The sequence below is a fragment of the Lolium rigidum genome, chromosome 2 (genome assembly GCF_022539505.1).
Source record: "Lolium rigidum isolate FL_2022 chromosome 2, APGP_CSIRO_Lrig_0.1, whole genome shotgun sequence".
Classification (NCBI taxonomy): domain Eukaryota; kingdom Viridiplantae; phylum Streptophyta; class Magnoliopsida; order Poales; family Poaceae; genus Lolium; species Lolium rigidum.
Window position 1 is genome coordinate 286,944,556 of NC_061509.1, and position 21,738 is coordinate 286,966,293.

General features: G+C 43.5%; 2 protein-coding genes across 2 annotated transcripts; one reads left to right on the top strand and one right to left on the bottom strand.

Annotated features, from left to right (window-relative positions):
* Positions 1–13,431: 13,431 nt before the first annotated feature.
* On the top strand, positions 13,432–15,628 carry LOC124693612 (transmembrane 9 superfamily member 11-like). Its single transcript, XM_047227090.1, has one exon. The coding sequence runs from the start codon at positions 13,619–13,621 to the stop codon at positions 15,608–15,610; it is 1,992 nt and encodes a 663-aa protein (XP_047083046.1). The 5' UTR covers positions 13,432–13,618; the 3' UTR covers positions 15,611–15,628.
* Positions 15,629–20,266: 4,638 nt separating this feature from the next.
* On the bottom strand, positions 20,267–21,102 carry LOC124689035 (vegetative cell wall protein gp1-like). The gene has a single exon (XM_047222641.1). The coding sequence runs from the start codon at positions 21,052–21,054 to the stop codon at positions 20,299–20,301; it is 756 nt and encodes a 251-aa protein (XP_047078597.1). The 5' UTR covers positions 21,055–21,102; the 3' UTR covers positions 20,267–20,298.
* Between the last annotated feature and the right edge of the window lie 636 nt (positions 21,103–21,738).

The following is a 21,738-nucleotide window of genomic DNA, read 5'->3' on the forward strand; positions in this document are numbered from 1 at the left end:
TGCAGTAGCAGGTGGAGCAATAGGTGTGCATAAGAAATCATTATTATTTGTGCTAGTGAAGTCACACAACTTAGTGTTTTCAGGAGTATTCATTTTAACAGTAGTAAATAAAGCAAACTAGATAAAGTAAATGCAAGTAACTAATTTTTTTTGTGTTTTTAATATGGAGAACGCAAACAAGATAGTAAATAAAGTAAAGCTAGCAACTAATTTTTTTGTGTTTTGTTTTAGTACAGCAAAGAAAGTAGTAAATAAAATAAAGCAAGACAAAAACAAAGTAAAGAGATTGGATGTGAGAGACTCCCCTTGCAGCGTGTCTTGATCTCCCCGGCAAGGGCGCCAAAAAAAGTGCTTGATGCGTGCAGTTAACACACGTCCGTTGGGAACCCCAAGAGGAAGGTGTGATGCGTACAGTAGCAAGTTTTCCCTCAGAAAGAAACCAAGGTTTACCGAACCAGTAGGAGCCAAGAAGCACATTGAAGGTTGATGGCGGCGAAGTGTAGTGCGGCGCAACACCAGGGATTCCGGCGCCAACGTGGAACCTGCACAACACAATCAAAGTACTTTGCCCCAACGTAACAGTGAGGTTGTCAATCTCACCGGCTTGCTGTAACAAAGGATTAACCGTATAGTGTGGAAGATGATGTTTGCGAAGAACAGTAAAGAACAATTGCAGTAGATTGTATTTCATATGTAAAGAATGGACCGGGGTCCACAGTTCACTAGTGGTGTCTCTCCCATAAGATAAATAGCATGTTGGGTGAACAAATTACAGTTGGGCAATTGAAAAATAAAGAAGGCATAACAATGCACGTACATATATCATGATGAGTACTATGAGATTTAATCAGAGCATTACGACAAAGTACATAGACCGCTATCCAGCATGCATCTATGCCTAAATAGTCCACTTTCAGGTTATCATCCGAACCCCTTCCGGTATTAAGTTGTAAACAACAGACAATTGCATTAAGTATGGTGCGTAATGTAATCAACACAAATATCCTTAGTCAATGCATCGATATTTTATCCCTAGTAGCAACAGCACATCCACAACCTTAGACCTTTCTGTGACTGTCCCAGATTCAATGGAGGCATGAACCCACTATCGAGCATAAATACTCCCTCTTGGAGTTACAAGTATCAACTTGGCCAGAGCCTCTACTAGCAACGGAGAGCATGCAAGAACATAAACAACATATATGATAGATTGATAATCAACTTGACATAGTATTCAATATTCATCGGATCCCAACAAACACAACATGTAGCATTACAAATAGATGATCTTGATCATGATAGGCAGCTCACAAGATCTAACATGATAGCACAATGAGGAGAAGACAACCATCTAGCTACTGCTATGGACCCATAGTCCAGGGGTGAACTACTCACACATCGATCCGGAGGCGATCATAGCGATGAAGAGACCTCCGGGAGATGATTCCCCTCTCCGGCAGGGTGCCGGAGGCGATCTCCTGAATCCCCCGAGATGGGATTGGAGGCGGCGGCGTCTCTGGAAGGTTTTCCGTATCGTGGCTCTCGGTACTGGGGGTTTCGCGACGAAGGCTTTAAGTAGGCGGAAGGGCAGGTCAGAGGGCGTCACGAGGGACCCACACAACAGGGCCGCGCGGCCAGGACCTGGGCCGCGCCGCCCTAGTGTGGCGTCGCCTCGTGGCCCCACTTCGTATCTCCCTCGGTCTTCTGGAAGCTTCGTGGAAAAATAAGCCCCTGGGCGTTGATTTCGTCCAATTCCGAGAATATTTCCTTTGTAGGATTTCTGAAACCAAAAACAGCAGAAAACAACAACTGGCTCTTCGGCATCTCGTCAATAGGTTAGTGCCGGAAAATGCATAATAATAACATATAATGTGTATAAAACATGTGAGTATCATCATAAAAGTAGCATGGAACATAAGAAATTATAGGTACGTTTGAGACGTATCACTCCCTGAGTTCGATAAACCTTGGGTGATCCACTTAAGGGAAACTTGCTGTTGTTCTACAAACCTCTGCTCTTGGAGGCCCAACACTGTCTACAAGAATAGAAGCGTGCGTAGACATCAAGCTATTTTCTGGCGCCGTTGCCGGGGAGGTAAGGTAAAAGGTATTCACATCCTCCGACTACTAAGCTATTTCCTAGCACTGTTGGCGGTGTGTGAGTGCTCGAAGGTATCTCCTTTAGATTCTGCAATTATATCTTTTTGTTTCTTGTTTTTATTTCACTAGTTAGGCTTAATGAAAAACAACAAAAAAATTAGAGATCTTTATGAACTTTATCTTGTACTAGGACATGATGTGTTTGAAGAGAGAATTAAAAAACCCATGGAACTTTGTTTGCAAAATAGTTGTAGCAATGTTATTAGCATGAACTCTTTGGACACTATTATTGCTAATGCTATGGAAGAATTTAAGCTTGGGGAAGCTGGTTTTGAGGAGCATGATATTTTTAGTCCCCCAAGCATGGAGGAGAAAAATTACTTTGATGATACTTTACCTCCTATATATGATGATTACAATGATGAATATGATATTTTCAGTCCACCTACTATTGAGGAGAAAATTAATTATGATTACAATATGCGTATTATATATGATGATTATGGTGATGAGAATAATAATGACGGCTATCTTATTGAATTTTCTCCCACTACAATTAATAGTAATGACTATGCTTATGTGGAGAGAAATGATTTTATGCATGTGGCTCATGATAAGAATGTTTCATGTGATAGTTATATTGTTGAGTTTGTTCATGATGCTACTGAAAGTTATTATGAGAGAGGGAAACATGGTTATATGCATCTTAATAATATTAAGTTTCCCCTCTTTATGTTGAGAATTTTGAAGTTACTCGTGTTTTGTCTTCCTATGCTTGTCACTTTATTCTTTATGAATTTATTTGTGTACAAGATTCCTTTTCATAGGAAGTGGGTTAGACTTAAATGTGTTTTGAATTTGCTTCTTGATGCTCTCTTTTGCTTCAACTTTTATTTCTTGCGCGAGCATCATTAAAATTACTGAACCCATCTTAATGGCTATAAAGAAAGCACTCGAGATCTACTTGCCCTCTACTTCCGACAAAACCCTAGTCTACAACTTGTAGGCATTGACAAGTCGAGGGACAAAGAGAGGATCGAATCATTGTTCACCCAACCTTAGTTTTCATAAGAAGTCGAGTACTTTTTCCGGCTGAAACCCTCGAGATCTACTTGCCCTCTACTTCCGACAAAACCCTAGTCTACAACTTGTAGGCATTGACAAATCCATACCTTGTCACCTGCACAAAGGGACCAAACGGGGAGTTAGTGACGAGTGTTAAAGGGACACTTATTATTAAGTACATGCTTGTGTATCCATGGAAGTTGCCTACTATATTTTTTGCACATAGAAAGTTATATATATATATATATATATATATATATATATATATATATATATATATATATATATATATATTACGAACAGTGGTAGAGTTGTGTGTAAGTTGTGGGCTCAGCTAACCTACTGCTTTTACACAAAACCCCTTCAGCTTGTAATTTTTGTTACGTATTGCTCTGTGATATGCAAGATGGATGACTCGTCGGGTATTTTTGTTGGATTCACATACATGCATTTATACTTGGAACTTACTTTTCCTCGACGTTGACATGCAAAGGAGAGTTTAAGCAAGAAAATGGGAAAGGGTGGTGAATCAAAGGCCCAAGATGCAGTCAACCCATGTCGGTGGTTGCAAGTCGTCTATCTAGACGAAGCTTCGAATGGTGTAGTTGCTGGCATGTGACTCATCTATCACATGATAGTCGTGCCACTTGACATGGCCGCTCACATTAGTGTCCAGGCCGTTGTTCTTGTATTCACCGTAGAAGAGATTGCTGACCAATGAGTTGTCATTTCATTCGAGTCACCCTTTGGGTGCACGAACACACTTAAGGCGCACTCCTAAAGACCACATGTGAATAGAGCGCCCATGGACGGCCGAGGTAGGCCTCCACGACATCACAAGTATTAGTGAGCTCTCCATCAACAGAAAGGTCGCAAAAATAGAAGGAGAACTGGAAGGATTTCAACGTTTCTTGTTTCTAATCGGTAGTTGTGTTATGTCACCCTTTGATTGGCAGACGTGCGATGATGGTACACTTCTAGAACACCGTAGTCGCGTTGCCGAAGATGAAGTCGACGGTACCTTTGCGACACTCCTGACACAACTTCTTGTTATTCTTGGCGTAGAGCGTGTCCTTGTAGCCCTCGGAGGACATGAATGGAACCGCCTACTGTTTGAAGCCATTAAGTAGGGCTTGCTATCACGGGTTAATAGGCTAAACAGGGTGGGGGTGGGTGGGGGGGCAGCCGCCCCCTCCCCCACATACATTGACCTTTGTCGGTAGTATTGCGCCATTGATTTAGAAAATTAATCTATATATGTGTTGACCCATATATATGGTGTACACGGAGATGAGAGCATATATAATAGTGGTAGTATCAAATTAGTTTGAGAGGGTAGTACTATCAAATATGAATATGTGTTTGCATGCATGAAAATGCCAATCAAGATTCTTGTTGAGCGCACCAGTTTGCTATGTGTCGTAGCCATCACTATATGCGTCAGATTCTAGTTGTCGCCGGCTATGATGGGTCTCTAGCTTTAAAATCAATCATACCTAGGTGTGCATGGGCTATACCTAGATGAGGTCTTGCTATCAAGGGTTTGTAACATAGTTGGATAAGTCGTCCTAATCATATTCCATGTATAGGTGTAGGTATCGAAATACATAATTTGAAGGTACTGAACTCTACATCACTTGATTTTCTTGAGAAACTGTCAAGCTCTTTATGCAGATTTAAAATATATAATAAACGATCAAAAGAGATAATTTGAATGTTGCAGAACATAACTAGCTTTATCGTAAACAATTTGGTTGGCTTGTGTTGAGTAGTAAATGAACATTTTTTTAACTCAGAATTCTTGATGACTCCATGGTAGCAAGTTGACCGACGCCAGGCTTGTTAGATGGGCCACAACCAGAAAGTGACGTTAGTTATGTCTTTGTTCGAAGGTGTTTTGGGCAGTTGAGTCTTTGGATAAACTAAATTTTCAAGCCAACAATTTAAAACCACACAACAATGTTGAAGAAGAGAAATAGTGCCAACCAACTTCATGCGCAAGGACCGATATTAACCATACTAGTTGAATGCCCGTGCGTTGCTACGGCTGCTTAAGAAAGCAAGTGAGCCTAATTGCATTTAGAAAACCAAATATATTTTATATGCTTTATATTTAACTTCATGCAAAATATAATTTATAAAAAATTCAACGAAACATTTTGTGAGTTCTAGTTTAAAGTATACTCAGGCATGTCGTGCTCATTCGCTGCTAGATCACTGGGCTGATGACAAGGACAAATTTAGTATGCGAGAAGCCGAACCCCGCTCCAAACACAGATGGATTATCACTATCCAAAATTTCAACTATGTTTTGACGAATGTGACTTCTTCCTTGTGCTTCTCTCTCACCAATGACCACCACGAAGCGGCCTATTATCTTTCTCTGTGTGACCTTTGGTCCTTTTCAACCACCATTGTGCAAAAATAAGGCAATATCCTATCTTCATAATCTATGGTCGTTGTGTACCAAATATTTTCTTGCTAAGAGGGAACAACACATGTAAACAAATAAAAAATGATTAAAATACGAACATCACGTGATTGGCCTATGGCAGTAGTAACTTCTTGCCAGATTGTGCAAAGGCTACATAATATGCAATAATTCTTGCCTAGGCAACTATTGGTGAGTGACACCTATGAAATACATAGTATGTTACATATCCAATTAAGTAGAGCTTATTTTTTATCTATTCCAATCACCATAAAATTAAATGTATATACTAACATTACTCGCATGTAGACACGAAACTATACATGCCTCAGTTGCTCTGCATAATAAATTAACTATACCCCAATTAATGCTAGAGCGATGCAAAATAAAGCTAAACATTGGCTAAACAAATTCAAAAGGTATGTCCAGTAAACTAACATTCCAGTAGAAGAAAGACTTCGTGCTCCCGCTGCTGTGCCAGCAAATAGTAGTAAGGCTGTGATCCAATATGTTCCAAATGTTCCTTTACGTTTGCTAACAAATGCGCTTATTAAGTCAGTGAGATGGAACACATTTGGCCATAATACTTTGATGGAATTGCAGAAAAACAAGCAAATCAATAACCTGTTAGTTGATGCTATGTTGTTCCACCTATCTTGTCTCTTCCATCTATTACTTTCTTTATCAGCTTCTAAAATGCCTGAAAGAATCAGTGAATCAATAATTCACATTTGATAATCATTTACATATCATAGGTTATAACAATAAGTTTCAGAACATTGGTGGATTGCAAGATATGAAAGAACATAGAACAACATGTCTGAAAAGCATTATGCACATACTGTAGCATAGTAGTTATGGAAGAAAGCATTTGACAACAGAACAATGAGATGGCTACACCATAAGAAGCAGAATGTGCGCATTGCTTTTGTTCAAACAGAACAAGCATACAATTATATCTTCCCCGTTATATTGTCTTATTGTTCCTCTGCAAGTAGATTTCTCTTAATCTTCGTTAACTTTATAGTAAACTTCGAATTTGAGTTTATGTAAATAGTATGTAAAACTGTGATGGCATCCACTACTCTTAAGAAGTTTTGCAGCTCCTGCAAATGATAAAACAAAAATAGTGAAATGCCAGATCCAGACTAAAGTTATTGTAGCCTAAAGAGAATAATCCCTTTCAAGCATGCTTATGTTCTCAGATAAAAAAAACATGAAAAAGGTGAGAACTTACTTTGTAGCTCCTGCAGAACTCAGATGTCCATCCAAGATTTCTATGTTGCATAGACACTCTTTCAATGGTATCAAGGAGATGGCTGTGCTCATGTGTGTCCTGCCTATCAAGAGCTTGCCCTGTAGGACATTCGCATAATAAAGAGATAGAATTAAATAAACAAAACTGCATCCTATTCTAAGGAAAAGAGAGGAGGCGGGCCCATAGTGTCACTTGCAGTGGTACAATAATTAAGTTGTAATACTACAGGATAACACGATGGCAAAATATAATATTTTTCAGAAATATCATTATACATCAGGTAGTTGATAAGAGAACAATTGACAATGAAACTTCCAATTACTTCGAAGACAGTGGCCAAAACATAAGTCTATACGGTGGTTCAGCTATTGGAATATGGGTACCCAACATTAATATAGCTTTGAGCTACTTTGCCTCTTATCAAAGATATTAATCACAACCAAGATAAATACACTGCAAATAAAAGAGTATTTCACCATGCATTATAAATTTTATTAACACACCCAAAACTCTGAACTCTTCCCTAGACAAGACGAGCAAATTCAATTCATGTCGTGGAGCTTGTGGCTAGATTGCGCAAAAAGCCACATAATAAAGCAACAATTCTTGGCCATAGCCAAGTGAACTATAGAAAGTAAATTATGAAATACACTTAGTCTCCATGGATGAGTGTCACCGTATGAAATACAAATTAATCATGTATCAGTCTCCCTTAAAATACATCAAATACTGGAAACCACAAATACAAGAGCATTCAAAACATTTTGTATCAACTATTACGGTTTAAAAATGTGGTTTTGGTGGAAGAAACTAAGTTCAGTTGCTTCCTTTGGACCAGCTAGACATGGCAGCAGTTCATCCGAAGAAGGAAAAAAATCACTAAAGAATCAGCACCAACAATTACCCTACTTCTAATGTTATTCTTAGTTGAGATCAATTTGTCACCCAGCTCAGTTACTTGTATCGTGCACTGCTTCTTTGTTGTGAGGATGGGACAATACAGTTAGGTAAACCACAAGATTATATATGTAGAAGTTATAAAAGAAAAATATTGTGACACGGGTCATACGAACCATTTTCAGATTCGTCGTAGTGTTCCTGGAACCAACGTTTTGCTGCTTAGTCTGATGTATATCTACTAAGTTTGAAAGTTAGTAGATGATACCAACCAGACTAAAAGATAGTCAGACCTTTGTTGTAGAAATCGAGGAATTTGATCAAGAAAATTTGACGGAAGAGCCCAAGGTCACAAACGGCTATGTCATATAGGTAAAGAAAATTTGACATGGTGTGAAATAGGGAAGAAAAACTTTTCTAGTGTCAAATAAGGAATTGTGTTTTGAAGTAGTGTCGAATAAGGAATTCTTTCAAAAAATTCCCTTCATGTTAATAATTCACAAGCACTAATGTATTCTCAGTGTAATGGAATAAACATATGCATACCAAATTCTGACGTCAGTTGAATGTGAGAAAAGAACATGTAAAAGAGAAAAGTCTAGTAACACGAAAGGTGAATTCAATAGAAACTTACTTGATAACACCCCGCAAGCCCATAACCCGATTTGTTGAGGGTTCTCCATGTTCTAACAGACTGATAGTCCTCGCTATTTTTGGTCACAATCAAGTTGAACAAGAATTCAGAAAGTGCTCATTGTTCAATGCTAAGAGAACATATCTTGAGCCATAATGATGAAATACATGACAATCTTAGCCAATATCACTCAACGAAGCTTTACCTGTGGGAGTTCGAACTCTACAACCTCAAATATGTGTGCTCCTTCAGTTGTTCCGATATCTAACATTACAGAATGCGGAATGACACACTAATAACCTACGGAAGAAAACAGAAGCAAAATCTTGAATCACCTCCGTATCTGTGGAGGTATCTGATCTATTTAATATGGATCAGTTTCCTTTCCCGCATCATTCATACCTTTAAGGCTTTAACTATGTTCAAGATGAGGTCAGTCGAACAGGATAATGCGAGCTTGAGGGCACGCCCTAGTTTGAATTTATGAAGCAAGTACTCAATAAATAAGCAAGCGGAAATAGCTCGCATCCTCTACTTTAGATGGCACAAGTGAAATTTTGTAAACTCTAACCAACATCTAGTTTATGTATCAACCTTCGTCAGATCAGCAGAAGAATACATGGTGCATGCTAAAAATATACATTAATTCTATTTGTGCCATCACTGTTTCCCCTCAACGAGCCATCATAGTACACTCCCTTGTTCCTACATCTCTGCCAATCTCCACACAGTTATACGTAATAACATCAAGATCGATATAAGAGAAAAAGCAATGGCATAGCATACATGTTAGTAAGTCGAATAACAAAAATATCAATTGTATAGTGTACATTGACTGGAAAAGTAGTTTTATTGAGCTCTATAGATGAAACTTTCACATACTTAAAAAGAGCCAGAACTACAAATAAAAGTATTACTCAAATACCACTGAATTAAAAGGAGCCAGAACTAACTAAAAAAAACTCTACAGATGAAACTTTCACATGCTGAAAAAGAGCAGGAACTACACGTAAGAATAATCTGCTGCCAAATACCACTGAATCTTATTCTGACGAGAATTCAAAAGTTGTTTCTTCTGTAAAACTGAGATATAAGAAAAACGTACATAGATATATTCAGAATTGAGATGGTTGAACAGATGTTTTGATTAGGATGAACATCATATTATATTTTGGCGTAGATGACTTGTAGGCACGGAAATGCACGACATAACAGCAAGTTCTTCAAGAAATTTTAGAATAACCGAATGTTCAAATCTGCTCCTAAAAGAATTGGAGCCAGGTATGCCTCATCCAACAGTTTAAGAATATTGGAGAAACGGAAATAGTTACGGTGAACTGAAAAAAGAAAGTAACACCAATTTAAATCAAAGCAAGTACAAGGTATGCTCAGCGTAAGGATCAGGAAGTTAGCAACATTTTGTACCAGAGTTTGAGCACCATGTACTTGTGGTGCACCACAATGAACTGGCCCCCAGATTGCAACCCTCATATTGCAATACTACAATCAGAACTTCAGAAAATTAGTCATTTGCACCAGACTTAATCCTAGTGGTCATGATGAATAATGATGGATTATCCCCAACAGTTCTAAAGAAACAGAATTTAACACTGACGCATTTTCTAGAGCTCTTTTACCCACGACTGAAAAAACAGAAGATGAACAATGGTTACGCTAATAACTAAGGTTCCAAGGTTAAACTTAAAGTACTCAGCTTACTAATATTTAGTCCTTCAAAATCATCCCATTGAATATTCTGTGGTAATTTCGACAAAGTGTATGCTCATATGTATCAGGTCATTTGCACTAATGTATTTTCTCATATTAGGCACCACTTTTGCAAGAACAAACTCAGTAACAAACTGACAGCATATGGAAGAAGAAAAACATCAGTACATATATCTAAAAATATCACCCGTAGCATCCTTGAATTGCACACAGATCTCTGCTTTCCTAAAGGATGAAAGGAACGCCAGCATCACAATGATTCGAATGTCAGTACTGGACGATAAAATACAAGGACTGAAGATTGCAAAGGTAGCATACAAAGCGAAGCCTTAATTTCATATGCCAGAAACTCCTAGTGAGTCCATTTCGAAAGGAAAAAAAAAGAAACTCCTAGTGAGTCCATTTTCGAAAGGAAAAAAAAAGAAACATCCATATCCATGTGTCTGTCTGTTGATCTTTCAAAAGAGCATACTCTGTTCTTTGTAACTGCTCCTATATTCTCGCCGAATCTGATCCTAGCTGACACACCTGCATTATGCAGCCCAAAATAAGAGAGATAGAGGGCAGAGAAAAGATGGAGGGAGAGTGGAGAGGAGCTGCAGTTCAGCAGCTGGCGATGTGAGTAACTCACAATGAGGAAGCTGGATCAGGTCGACGTGGTCGGAGGTATCTTGGCGGCTGGGTCGGAGGGATCTCGTGCGCCCAGACCCCGTCCTGCTCCTCCTCCGCCATGGACGGTGGGCAGAGGCCCAAGGGATCTTGGCATCCGTGCTCGGGGAGAACCAACAACATTGGCGGTCTGAAGGTCGGTGACGGGAAGCTGCGAGAGGGTTAGAAATGCCTGCCTCATGGCGCTCCTATCCTCATGCGCCTAGGCCTCGTCTTGATCCTCCTTCGCCATGGACACTGGGTGGACGAATCTGGATGCTCAGGCGGCCAGGCCCGTCCTCCTAGGGTTCCATGGGATGATGCCGGGGCCTGTTTCCTTTTCTTTTCTTTTCTAACTGAGGCATGTTTACCACTTGGCGGTGGCAGAAAAATGTAATTAGCCGAGCTCGGAATTACAACCAGCTACTATACCGTTAGATGTCGATTGAAGGGACACGATGCTCCGAATCTCCTTCACCAAACACGTTGTATGACCTACGACCAACTCCAATATAATAGTAAAGATGCTCCCAATAGCGGACATGTGTGGAAGGATCAGATCCGATGGCAACTCAGAATGGCCACACATGACATGCTATTTCCAGGGGTGGGAGAGATGCAAATTACAGTGATAGTAATTTTGAGATTATTGTGACGTACCTCATAATTCGCAATATCCACCTGACATGTGTATCGCCATCACAATCTCCATTTCCTTGCCTTTTACATCATGTTCTCTCACATAGTACGAAAGCACACAAATATATCAGCGCTCCTTACCAACTTATATTCAAGGAAGCACTATTTACAAAGTTTCCTTTGATTCACGCAGCTAGTGTACTCAATTTGTGAAGGCTTGCAAAAGCTACGTACCAGAAGGCGTCAATGAAGCATCGGGCCATGGATCTATAAAGCCGGAGGTTCGCCTTCTGCACAACTTTGCGGGAAGTTGCAAAGTTAAGACCTAAAGTACAAACAAGAAGTGTCTTGTAGCTTGGCAAAAATTGGAAGAAGTTCTTTTGTAAAATTCAGACATGAATATTAGAACAGGTCGCCAAAGTCTTCGTTCACTTGCATAATCACTTCTTTCCGGACAACATTGCCCTTAAAATATCTAAGATGGTTTACCGATACGAAAATTCCAGAAAAATTTAGATATAAATATTAGAGATGGTTAACCGCTACAAAAGTTTAGACGTTACCTTGATCCAGGGAGGGCAGACATTTGTCACATAGCCTATATATCATCGAAAATTGAAATTGAAATATAATGATATGAAAATTGCACTGTTGGATCACCGTGACATATATTGAGCTGAATCCGCCACAGGTTCCCCTGTTGTTGAACATAGCAACCCATGGAACTCTAGATCTTGCGACAACGATATTCATCTTCCATAGATTTTTTTTGAAATTCAAATATATATATTAAAGCTAGCAAGCCACCTCATTTAAAACTTTCCAGTCCCTTTAGGTACCCTGGTAAGGAAAAGAGTGCGTCTGAAACTTGCTGCTGAACATCACGGTTCGATTACATAATTGCTCAGGAGAGCTAAATCATTTAGAGCATCTAAAACTACATGACTAGGTGGATCATCATCCCATGAAGTAATACTATCTGCTTCAAAACAGAACCTTGCAAGATTATGTGCAACCTTGTTCTCTTCTCTTGGACAATGTTGAAAGCTGATCATACCCAATTTGAAAGCAATCCGCAAGGATAGCAGTATATGGACCCCAGATCTCAGCACCATTACAAGCTTCAGTCAATTCCAAACAATCTGATTCAATAATTACCGGAGAACAACCTATAGTCTCTATCAGTTGTAGACCATGTTGAAGAGCTTCGGCCTTAGCAGTCTTAGCATCCATAAGATTAAGTTTAAACCGAAACCGAAAGGATTGATAAAAAATTGGGTAGAAAATTTTATAGAAAGAATTTAGTGTGGTCAATTCGGTCATTTTTCCAAGTAACTGAATAGACCGAACTGACCGAATTTTACGTGAGACTATCCCAATCTTTAGATTGTGTGATGTGCGTGCGATGTGGTATTCTTAAATGTTGATCAAACTTCTCTAGAATTTTTACATTTTTGTTTAGATTGTTCAATGTTTATTCCCGCCAATTGATAATAATATATGCAATGAAAAAACAGCCAAAATACATCTAAAATGTTGCAAACTTTTTACTAAATAATGACTAATATTTGTGTTGACAACATTTACTATGATGTTCGGTCATGACCGAACCTAAACCCGATTTTGTCAGGTAGTAAAACGAGCAAGTATATTTCAGTCTTTATTTTTTATGATCGAATTCTAAATAGATCGAAATACAAAAACCAAATTATAGGTCGTGACCGAATGCCCACCCCGAATGGTCATTACGAATAACTACTGCCACTGCCCCCATACCATTTGGAAAATAGTATGAAGCATCAATATTAGCTTTGTATTTATTCATCTTCCATTGTTAACTGATCTGCTGCCTCGGAAACGAGATGGAATCTTCTGCAGCGCTAGTACCCAGAACCCACAGAGAAGAAAAGGCTCGAGGAGGAGCAGCACCGACACGCCCCCAAATCCTGCACCTTCTCTCCCCAACGCCAAAGCAACACGGGCGGCCGTCACGGTCACGCCGTATAAACCATCCCCCACCAATCCCCCAAACCCCCTCGCCTCGCCTCGCGTGAGTCGAGTCCACCTCCGTCGCCTTCTTCATTTCTCCCCAGATCTGCTCCACCTCCACCGACACCCCACTCCGGCGAGCCCTCCTCGCCGGAGCCCCGCCGCCACATCCCCTCCCGCCACATTCCCCGGCCCAGATCCGCCGACGCCCGATCCAGATCCAGCGGCCATGGCCCGCCTCCGCGCCCTCCTCCTCGCGCTCGCCGCGACGACGACAGCCGCCATCCTCCTCTCCTCCGCCGACGCCTTCTACCTCCCGGGCAGCTACCCGCACAAGTACAGCCCGGGGGAGAGCCTCAACGTGAAGGTGAACTCGCTCACCTCCATCGACACCGAGATCCCCTTCAGCTACTACAGCCTGCCCTTCTGCACGCCGCCCGACGGCGTCAAGGACAGCGCCGAGAACCTCGGCGAGCTGCTCATGGGCGACCGCATCGAGACCTCGCCCTACCGCTTCAAGATGCACGCCAACGACACCGACGTGCTCCTCTGCCGCTCCGACCCGCTCTCACCCGGCGCCTTCACCCTCATGAAGAAGCGCATCGACGAGATGTACCAGGTCAACCTCATCCTCGACAACCTCCCCGCCATCCGCTACACCCGCAAGGACGACTACTTCCTCCGCTGGACCGGCTACCCCGTCGGCATCCGCGTCGGCGGCGACTACTACGTCTTCAACCACCTCCAGTTCACCGTCCTCGTCCACAAGTACGAGGACCCCAACGTCGCGCGCGTCATGGGCACCGCCGACGCCACCGACGCCATCCCCTCCAAGGACACCTCCTCCGCCTCCTCCCCCGCCTCCTCCGGCTGGATGGTCGTCGGCTTCGAGGTCGTGCCCTGCAGCATCAAGCACAACCCGGACGACGCCAAGGCCCTCAAGATGTACGCCAAGTACCCCACCAAGATCGCCTGCGACCCCACCACCGTCTCCATGAGCATCAAGGAGGGCGAGCCCATCGTCTACACCTACGAGGTCTCCTTCGTCGAGAGCGACATCAAGTGGCCCTCGCGCTGGGACGCCTACCTCAAGATGGAGGGCGCCAAGGTGCACTGGTTCTCCATCCTCAACTCGCTCATGGTCATCGCATTCCTCGCCGGCATCGTCTTCGTCATACTCCTCAGGACCGTCAGGCGCGACCTCACCAGGTACGAGGAGCTCGACAGCGAGGCGCAGGCGCAGATGAACGAGGAGCTCTCCGGCTGGAAGCTCGTGGTCAGCGACGTCTTCCGTGCCCCCAGCAACCCCATGCTGCTCTGCATGATGGTCGGGGACGGCGTGCAGATCCTCGGAATGGCCGTGGTCACCATCCTCTTCGCCGCGCTTGGGTTCATGTCGCCGGCATCCCGCGGCACTCTCATCACGGGCATGCTCTTCTTCTACCTGGTTCTCGGGATCCTGGCAGGGTACGCCAGTGTCCGCGTGTGGAAGACGATCAAGTGCGGGGATCACTCGGGCTGGGTCGGTGTTTCCTGGAGGACAGCCTGCTTCTTCCCCGGCATCGCCTTCCTGATCCTCACCACGCTCAACTTCCTGCTGTGGGGAAGCCAGAGCACGGGCGCCATCCCATTCTCGCTGTTCGTCGTGCTGATTCTGCTCTGGTTCTGCATCTCGGTGCCGCTCACGCTTGTCGGCGGATTCCTCGGGGCCAAGGCGCCGCACATCGAGTACCCTGTCCGCACAAACCAGATCCCCCGCGAGATCCCCGCTCAGAAGTACCCGTCCTGGCTGCTGGTTCTCGGTGCCGGCACGCTGCCCTTCGGCACACTCTTCATCGAGCTCTTCTTCATCATGTCAAGCATCTGGATGGGCCGTGTGTACTACGTCTTCGGGTTCCTCTTCATCGTCATGCTGCTCCTGGTCATTGTCTGCGCCGAGGTCTCCCTGGTCCTGACCTACATGCACCTCTGCGTCGAGGACTGGAAGTGGTGGTGGAAGTCCTTCTTCTCGTCTGGGTCTGTGGCCATCTACATCTTCCTCTACTCGATCAACTACCTCGTCTTCGACCTCAAGAGCCTCAGCGGACCTGTGTCGGCGACCCTCTACCTCGGCTACTCGCTCTTCATGGTTATCGCTATTATGCTCGCCACCGGCACGGTTGGGTTCATTTCCTCATTCTGCTTCATTCATTATCTCTTTTCATCTGTGAAGGCTGATTAAGTTTCTCCCTGCGAGGAGTCTTATATCATTCAATTGAGAGGTGAGCATAGTGGAGTGGACATTGGAAAGTTTGTAGTCACTATAAGTTGTAGTTCATCCCAACTTTTGGTATACATGCCCTCAATAACTATTGTATGGTCTAGTAGGATTCGCCCATGGGCTTTATGGAGAGGTGCTGGCAGCTTGCAAGATGTAATAGAATGAATTGGTTTATTCACACTCCGTGTTCTTTTAGTTATTCGATCTGCCATTGAGTACATCAGTATATGCAAATCTTGCTAATGTTCTGTGCTGTGCTTTATGTTAGTCGTTTCTCTGTATGTTAGATCCAGATGTATTTACATGCTACCAGTGTCTTGGCTATGTAGTACTGCCAAGTATGATAATGAACAAATTTGTCTTTGCTCCAGTAGCTTAGTATAGGACTGTAGCTATGTTTTCTGAGTGTGAAACAGCTTTACTCTATGATGTTTGATTATTTTCCCCGTTTCCATGTTATTTTTGTGCTATGCGGATAGATGATGATTTGATTATTAGTTTATTACAGAGGAAAATCCAGTGCTCCCAACTATAACAAGTTCTACAACTCTGGAGTCTATGTGATTATGTGCCTGACAGATTAGTCTATGTTTTGCCACTTGCATGTGATTTCTTATACCCTGCATTAGATCATGATCCAACTATTACAGAAGAAACTAGTGTCCTCAACACTATATAGTGTATTGTCAGACCCAGCAATTTTGCTCTACCTTTGCTGCCCGGATGTTTCTTAGTATATCATTATTCAATTGGCATCTGTCTCATTTTCCCGTGCTCATTAGAAACATGATGTACCGTCATGTTTTAGCCTATCCATAATTTCCTAGTAAGCTGACTTAAGTGTAGTTCATCCCAACTTTTGGTATACATGCCCTCAATAACTATTGTATGGTCTAGTAGGATTCGCCAATGGGCTTTATGAAGAGGTCCTGGCAGTTTGCAAGATCTAATAGAATGAATTGGTTCGTTCACACTTCATGTTCTTTTAGTTATTCGGTCTGCCATTGAGAACATCAACATATGTTAGTTTTTGCTATCTACTGCCAAACATAATGATGAAGCAAAATTTATTTGCTCCAGTAGGTCAGTATAATAGGGGCCTAGATGTGTTCTCTGAGTGCCTAGCAGCTTTACTATGATGTTTTTCCCGTTTCTATGTTATTTTTTTTTCCATTTTTTCATATGCGGTAGATGATGATTCAATTGTTACAGAGAAAATCCAGTGCTCCCAACTAACTAGTACTCCGTAGTACAACTCTGTAGTCTAGATGTGATTATGTGCCCGACAGATTAGTTTTTAATTTTTTCCCACTTGCATGCGATTTATAATACCCTGCATTAGATCATGATCCAAATATTACACAGAAGAAACTAGTGTCCTCAGCACAATAGCCCATTGACTTGAGACCCAGCAGTTTTGCTCAACCTTTGCTATTCAGTATGCAATTGAGTATATCAATATAAGCAACCTTGCTAATTTTCGCTGCTGTGATTTATGTTTACTCGTTTCTCTGAATGTTAGATTCAGTTATGTCTATATGCTACTAGTCTTTGCCATCTACTGCCAAATATGATGATAATGTTGATGTTTATTTGCTCCTAGATGATGATTCCATTATTAGAGAGGCAGTTTGCAAGATATATAATAGAATGAATTGGTTTACTCACACTTTGTGTTCTTTCAGTTATTTGCTCTGCCATTGAGAACATCAATATTTGTTAAGTCTTAGCTGTGTACTGCCAAATATAATGATAAAACAAAATGTCTTTGCTCCAGTAGCTTAGTACAGGACTCTAGATGTGTTCTGTGAGTGCCTAACAGCTTTAGTCTATGATGTTTTTCACATTTCCATGTTATTTTTATGATATGTGTGGTAGATGATGATTCAATTATTTTGGATGAAAATCCAGTGCTCCCAACTAGCAAGTAGTACAAGTCTGGAGTCTAGATGTGATTATATGCATGACAGATTAGTCTGATGTTTTCCCACTTGCATCTGATTTTTTATACCATGCATTAGATCATGATCCAACTATTACAGAAGAAACTAGTGTCCTCAACACGATAGTTGACTGAGACCCAGCAGTTTTGCTCCCTTTGCTGACCCTGCTAAGACATAGCATCTGTCTCATTTGCCTATCCTCGTACCATCATGTTTTTGCCTATCTGTAGTTCTAGCTAATAAACTGACTTGAAGATGTAGCCTCAGCTTCAAAGTAGTTAAAGGAACCCCCATTATTTTTAAGTTTCTGAATCTCATTTCAGATATAGTTGCCTCCTTTTTGCTCATGATTTATGCTCATCTTGACAATTTAAAGGGGATGCTTCCTTTGGTGTTGGTCAAAATCGACGCATCTCATCACTGCTGTAATAGTATAAATTGGTTTATTTATACTTTTCTTTATTAAAAACACTCATTCCGCCATCGAGTAAATCAATGTGCAACCTTACTAATCTTCTATGCAGTGATTTTTTGTTCAGTCTTTTCTCTGATTGTTAGATCTAGTTATGTATTTTCGTAGTATGCATATCCTATGATTGGAGTGGAACAATGATTGTGGCATATAGTTTGGCTCCAGCTTTATGCTGCACATGTTGTATCTTATAGTATCTTTACAAGCAGGTTTTATTTGCCCATATACAAGCAGGTTTTATTTGCCCATGCTCGACATTAAGAAAATCTTTCGTTGTTAAGTTTGAGCCTAGCACAACCATAATGGTTTTCCCTGAAACAGGTATCAGGTCTGGGCTGTCGCCTTCTTTTTTTTCTTCTTGTGATTGCGTAGAGTACTTTGCGGAAACATCTTACAAAGGTGCTCGTTGTATATGGTTGCCTGGAAACAGCCTGTCCGTGAGTGCCTGAGCATTACGAGTCAGCCACTATGCTCGGCAATGATTCATGTTTGCCTGAAATCCTGCTGGAATCGTGCAAACCAGCAAAAGTATTCAGGGATTTAGGCTCAACTTGACTATTTTAGAGTGATACTGATGCCACTTGCCTTGTTTCCTTCAACTTGCGTGCCGCACGCGTTTGGCGACGGTTCAACTTTGGACCGAATACTTCGATACTCCACGTCGAAGTCGATGCATCGCATTACATTACTGTCAACCAAGCCATCTGGGTCCCAACTTGTGTCCACTTGTGCTTAGGTTGAGCAGATTACCCACCGTAGGACAGACTACCAAATCCTCTATGAATGTAAGCAGCCCTCTCTGGTTGGCTCTTTATTTCTTCAATCACTATGCTACCCACTTGCAGTTTCATTTTCACTTGAAAATAGTTTGTTCCTTTTTCATTTTGCTTTGAACATATGATGAAATATCACAATCACGGGCACATCAAAACAATCATCTGATGCCACGTAGAGAAAACAATCTTGAGGACGGGACGCTACCTCTCTACCCTTGAAAGCCGGCAACCACACAAAGCGATCGGGCACAAGCTCACGTCTGGCTGGCATGATTTCTCCTCTGGAAGATTCCAGTGCCGTCCAGCACACGGAATTTAGCTAGAGGAGACGCGTTCAGAGTTCAACCATCAACCGGCCATATGAATTCATCCTTGTGAATATCGCAAGGAAGAAGTCTTCTACTGGCGTTGTTGGCCTTTAGATGCATGAACCACCATCGACGACTTTGGCGTAGAAAAAGCATAGACTGCGTTTGCTTAGCAAGAGGGATGTCGACAGCATTTCACGATGATCACGAGTCCCCAATTCAAATACTAACCTCCTTTATAGACGGAGGGAGTATTATAATCATTTCATAGTTCTTCCTTACAAAGATAAATATGCAGTTCGACAAGTTGTTGTGAACCAAAATACAGACAGCATATGGAGAGAACTGGGTGACCACTGGAGTCACAAAAATCATTTGTAGTTGATCAAATTGTTGCGAACCAAAATACAGACAAGAGAAGATCATACACACCTTGAGAAGAGCAAGACAATTTAAGTAATTAAACTATCACTGATTTATTATTAGACGACTATGGAGCGAGTGATACAGACACAAACTTTACATAGGACCTTGAACGATACTGGAACATCATAACTCAGTTGCTAAATCAACTACACATGGTTTAGCTGATGCAACTACTCTCACATCTCTCAGTTGCTAAATCAACTACACGTAGCCCAGCTGATGCAACTATACATGCCTTAATTCTTAAGATGAATACTACTCCTTAAATAAACTTATTGACCTTCGAATCACACACCGGAACCTTCGATCATTACACCACTAAACATACTCAGTGCCTAAGAGATCACCTAATCTTGAGAAGAGAACGGAGAAGCCACCAACCCTGAACAATTAATCCTCTACTACACCTAACGACATCAGAAGCGAACAAAAGAGCAGAGCAGCAACGTGTGAACCTAAGCAACATGGACCAAATCCTACCACCGGCGATCCGTTATCAAACCTGCCTCTGAAAAAATACCGAGGGGTTTGATGGGAACGTCGCCGGGATCTGATCCAGATAACATAAGCTTACCACCACCGGATCCACCAACCATCCAACCACCAATCCATCCGGAGATTTACCACCTCGAATTCTTCTGCGGAGACGAGGGAGAGAGAGAGGGAGAAGAAGCGGCGTGGCCGGCCTGAGGGAGCGGCGCACAGGCAGAGGGAACCGCCTTCATCATGAGAGCTCGCCGATGCGGAGGAGGCAGCGGAGGCCGCGGGTGGCCTCTTCCTCGGCGCGCTGCAGGAATCCGGGTACGGGGAGGGAGCTCGGCTCCGGGGCCGCGACGGAGAAGGCCGGGCCGGCGTAGGTCGCCGCGTTGGCGGCGACAGCGGCGACGGAGACCATCCTCTTGGTGGGCACGACCGCCGGTGCCTGGGGGCCGATCCGGGCGGTGAAGCCGAGCACACGCTTGTCCACATGCGAGGCTTGCGCACGAGCCGGGACTGGTGCGGAGGCCGGGGAAGGAGACCGCACGCGCCTGTCGGCAGGCGGGGCTTGCGCCCGGGCCTGGACGGGGGCTGCTGACGGAGGGGAAGGAGACCGCACGCGCCTGTCCGCCGGCGGGGCTTGCGCGCGGGCCTGGACGGGGGCGGGAGCGGGAACCGGAGCGGGAGCCGGGGGCTCCTCGCCGCGCTTCAAGATCCGGACCACCATCTGCGGCTTGGCGGGGGCGTCCTTGGTCGGGGACGGCTGCTTGCGGGCAGGCTTGGCAGCAGGTGACCGGCGACCGGCCGCCGGCTTCGGCGCCGGTGAAATAACCGCCGCCATCTTGGGCGGCGACGAACTAACCGCCGGAGCGACGGCCTTGGGCGGCGGCGAGCCGGCCTTGGCGTGGCGCCGGCGGCGCGGCTTGATGGGGGACGCGGCGAAGGCGTCGAGGTGCATCGCGTTGGCGAGCGCGTCGTGGGATCTGAGCACCGCCGTCGCCATGGGGACCTAACCCTAACGAGCGACGAGAGGAGATTTGTGGGAGGGGGAAGGAGGAGAAAACAATGGGATAAATCACGGTGCCCCGAGGCCGCGTTATATAGAACCGGGCCGGACACGGAAGCGTGCGCGCTGCGCTTACCTGCTCCGCCAATTAAACCCGGTTTTTTTTGCTTGCTTATCTCCCGGTCGGGTGAGGAGATCTTTTCGTGTGACGTGGCGGCGGCGCGGCCGTTGGATGGTGGAGATCGGGCGGCTGTGGTGGTGCCGTGCGGTTGATGTGAGGTGGGAGCGGGTGCACCGCCGGCCTTTGCTGAGCGGGCCCCGGACGCGGTTCGATTGATTGGATCGTGGCCGACGTGGGCGATTAATTATTCGCGTGGGTCCCACCTGAAAAACATTATTCGCAAGGATAGGATGGAGCCATCGGCCTTGCCTGAAATTATATGCCGTGCCATAGCGGTTGGTGTGCTACTCTTCTTTTTTCGATAGTTTATAATTCGTAATAAAGTATAACTGTGGCTGTGATGAAATTAGTGGGAAGTTCAGGGGCAAAGGTGGTTTAAGAAAGGAGACGTGAGCGAGGAAGAAGTCGTAAGAAAATTGAGGAGCAAATATATCAGAAAAGAGGATATGTTGAACAGTTGACGTGGGGTGGGAGCCGTGCAAGTGGAGGACGAGTGGGGC

Coding starts and splice junctions, on each gene's coding strand:
- LOC124693612 (XM_047227090.1), top strand. CDS start 13,619: ATGGCCCGCCTCCGCGCCCTCCTCCTCGCGCTCGCCGCGACGACGACA.
- LOC124689035 (XM_047222641.1), bottom strand. CDS start 21,054: ATGGCGACGGCGGTGCTCAGATCCCACGACGCGCTCGCCAACGCGATG.